This window comes from Eurypyga helias, unplaced genomic scaffold (assembly GCF_000690775.1).
Source record: "Eurypyga helias isolate BGI_N326 unplaced genomic scaffold, ASM69077v1 scaffold35854, whole genome shotgun sequence".
Classification (NCBI taxonomy): Eukaryota; Metazoa; Chordata; class Aves; order Eurypygiformes; family Eurypygidae; genus Eurypyga; species Eurypyga helias.
In genome coordinates, this window is record NW_010245313.1 from 10,331 (window position 1) to 13,544 (window position 3,214).

The window sequence follows — 3,214 nt, forward strand, 5'->3', positions numbered from 1 at the left end:
CAACCCCCCTGCCATGGGCAGGGACACCTTCCACTAGACCAGGTTGCTCAAAGCCTCATCCAGCCTGGCCTTGAACACTTCCAGGGATGGGGCACCCACAGCTTCTCTGGGCAACCTGTGCCAGTGCCTCACCACCCTCTCCATGAAGAACTTATTCCTGATCGAGCCGTAAATCAAAGCTATTATTCTTTGGGGGATATTTGGGGAGAAGGCAGTACAGTTTGTAGCTAAGTATGTAGCTTCTCGTCTAAAGGAGAACTGCAGCTCTTACATTAGTGGGGAGGAGCAGGTAACTGATCGCTGCCCTCAATTTTTTCAGATGCACTTCCCTCTCCTTCTGGCAAGAAAAGCAAAGCAAGCCCTGTTTTTAACAGGATCAACATAAATGAATAGAATGTGATTTTAATGCTAACTTTCATTTGATCAGCTTTTAGCTCTTCCTGTGTTTTATTTACATTGCTAATAACTAAAACAGTGGATTGTGTTGTATGGATAGATGAAATCACTGTTTTTTCAAACGTAACTTTGAGCAGCACATAGAGAAATATTCACGTTATGCTTTGTACAACATCACAGAAAACAGTATTTATTCAGAGCCAATAACTTGGGTCCATTATGTACTCCTCAGTGATGATACATGAGAAGCATTGACAGAGAAACAGACTGTCCAGCAAGTATTTGCTTTGAAGTCCACACAAAAAAATCTATACTGGTCACTGCATTATGAAATTTTGAAATCTACCAGGTTTTGCTCTCTCTCTTTGTCCTGCCTCTCCATCAGTTTCATCTGAACATGCCTGTGGTCTGCAATAAGCAGTGGGATGAAACCACCTATAATACAGAACAAGAAAAATAATACCTAACACCAGACTAAGAACAGTGAGGATGCTCACAGTCGTAAAATGTATTTCCTTGATGATGGAAGGTTTCCAAAATACATATACAAACAAAACACCTAGAGTTACAAGAGTGTGAGTGGCATAATAAATAGAAATGCAAACTTTTGTTTTTCTCCCCTTTATGTTAAAAAAGGTAAAAATTAGAATAATTCCAACAACAGTTCTGTACAGACATTCCATCTTCTTGGATTTACAAAATGCTGTATGTTGTTTCCAAGTCCAGATGAAGCCACAGATCCAAAGAAATACCAGCAGAATTACAGAACTTCTAACGCTTAGAAGAGTGATCAGTGAAAAACTGAGTATCCAGGAAGTGATGGTAAGCAGTTTATAGAAGAGATACACTAACTTGGGAAGCACATGAAATTCATCTTTATCAGGCAGAGATTTTCTTAATGATATCTGATAATCAACCGTTGAAAAGGAGATACCACAAAAAGACATAATAATGGCAGCATCTAAACAAAACACAAGGATAAACATTAAACTGAAGAAAAAGATACTTATTTTACATTATAATTTCTGAATGAACTTTTGAAAAAGTTCATGCTTTCTTATCGCTTTCTACCAACTTTATATTTCCTCTGCGCTCCTGAAAATGTCACCTTAATTTTAAGGCTCAGTTTAGTTACCTAAGTCCACGCATCTAGTACTTTTTGCGATGCTTGTGTTATCCTGCCCAGCCTCTGGCTGTTGATGGTCTTGCCTAAGCTGTGTGTCACATTTGCCATCTCCATACTCAGATGACGGAGAAATTCCCTACATATTGCAAACAGCCCATAAAAACTTCAGCAGCTGATAGTCACTCTGGGGTGTCTGTAATGTAAAAATCTCTAACTTAAGACTTGACTCTTCAGATGGTCCTGCTTGAGATTCATCTGACCATTTTGTCTGAGCGCCCGTTGACTCCACGGACTGCGAAGGAACACCAAACACCAGTGCGGGTCTCTCCAGTTGGTTAGATAAATTCCAGCCCTGAGTAAGCCAACGTCTTGCCAATAATGTTACACGTTCTAGAGCTGGAAATGACACAGCTGCTGTCTTGCATCTTAGGGTTGAACTGGTATCTCTTCATCATATCATTCTGCAGAGATATCCTGAGGTGTTTTCTGACTCCGTCTTTCATAGGTAACTTGTGGATGATGGTGGGACAGCTCACAGGGCAGCTCTAAATACATTACTGATTTCAAGATGCCCAGTTAGCAGTTGTAACGGAAACTGCAAGCAAAAGCACGCAAACTGCTCTGCAAATGATATGCTATTTGTATTCAACAGCTTATTTTCAAGTGATGTTTCATTATGTTTCTATTTGATATCATGACTTGTTATAGTGAAATCTTCCTTGGCATGGGTTTAGCAGAACGGACCATCTACTAGACAGAAATTCTAACTAAATGCAGAGTAATTCTGCAGTGGAGTGTATGTTTTCCAAGGTATGTTGTGTTATCACATGAGTTATCATTTTAGGCAAGACACACAACTTGCAAATTAAGGAGAAAAGCAGACTCACATGGATAGAAATTATTTTCGCCATGTTGCATGAGGATGTAAATCTGGACAAAAAGCTGTGGTGTGGTCTCAAGAAAAGTCTTGAACACTCTGAGCATGTTAATATCGGTCACTACATCGATGGCTTGTTTTTGAATGAAGTTGGAAAGGTCTGTTTCTGATGCATCTCTGCTGCTGTTTTGTTTAAACACAGCTTGGCAGCCATACTTCAAAGCAAACCAATACCTATGAAAGAGGAGACTTGATTAGACAGCATTTTTTAAAAGTGCAACTCAATAAAATGACATATAGCCTAACAAGGATTTTTTTCCCATTTCACTCTCCATTCACATTTTATCTTTGAATGTAATCCAGCACCTTCTGCTAAGATAAAATTTAGTCCAATATCTGTCTGGTACCAGTGCTATCAGATAATAATTTATGAACAGTGATACCAATGCAATGTAAAAACTGTTAGAACAGAATGAGACTTGCCTGAATAAAGATTACAAGCAACATCCAGCTGTGAACATCCACCTCTATATAAGTATAACACAGATTCATACGCTCCAAGGTTAAAATCTGATGAATTGCAAACATATGACAAGCTTCTTTTAAAAAAAAAAAAAAATCACTGAAGTGTTATTTTCTAAACACTCAGGATGACTTTCATTTCAGAAAATGATTTTCAAGACACATGAATTCCTAGTTTGACAGATTCTATTAATAATCTGAGTGGTTTTACATGAATAAGCCATTTGCCTTGGCAAATGAGTGCACCTGAATGACTTTTAGAACGGTTCTGGTTTATTTTCAATTAAGCCTAA

General features: G+C 38.4%; 1 protein-coding gene across 1 annotated transcript; it reads right to left on the minus strand.

The window, feature by feature from the left end:
* Nucleotides 1-713: 713 nt before the first annotated feature.
* Nucleotides 714-2,638, minus strand: XKR9 (XK, Kell blood group complex subunit-related family, member 9). The gene is made up of 2 exons (XM_010150009.1): nt 2,410-2,638; nt 714-1,357 (listed from the first exon to the last, which is right to left on the minus strand). The coding sequence occupies exons 1-2, from the start codon at nt 2,504-2,506 to the stop codon at nt 714-716; spliced, it is 741 nt and encodes a 246-aa protein (XP_010148311.1). The 5' UTR covers nt 2,507-2,638.
* Nucleotides 2,639-3,214: the final 576 nt, after the last annotated feature.

Bases quoted from the DNA above. Each gene is read 5' to 3' on its own strand.
- XKR9 (XM_010150009.1), bottom strand. From the start codon at position 2,506: ATGCTCAGAGTGTTCAAGACTTTTCTTGAGACCACACCACAGCTTTTT. The intron at 1,358-2,409 runs GTGAGTCTGCTT...TGTTTTGTTTAG, and splicing joins CGAAAATAATTTCTATCCAT to ATGCTGCCATTATTATGTCT.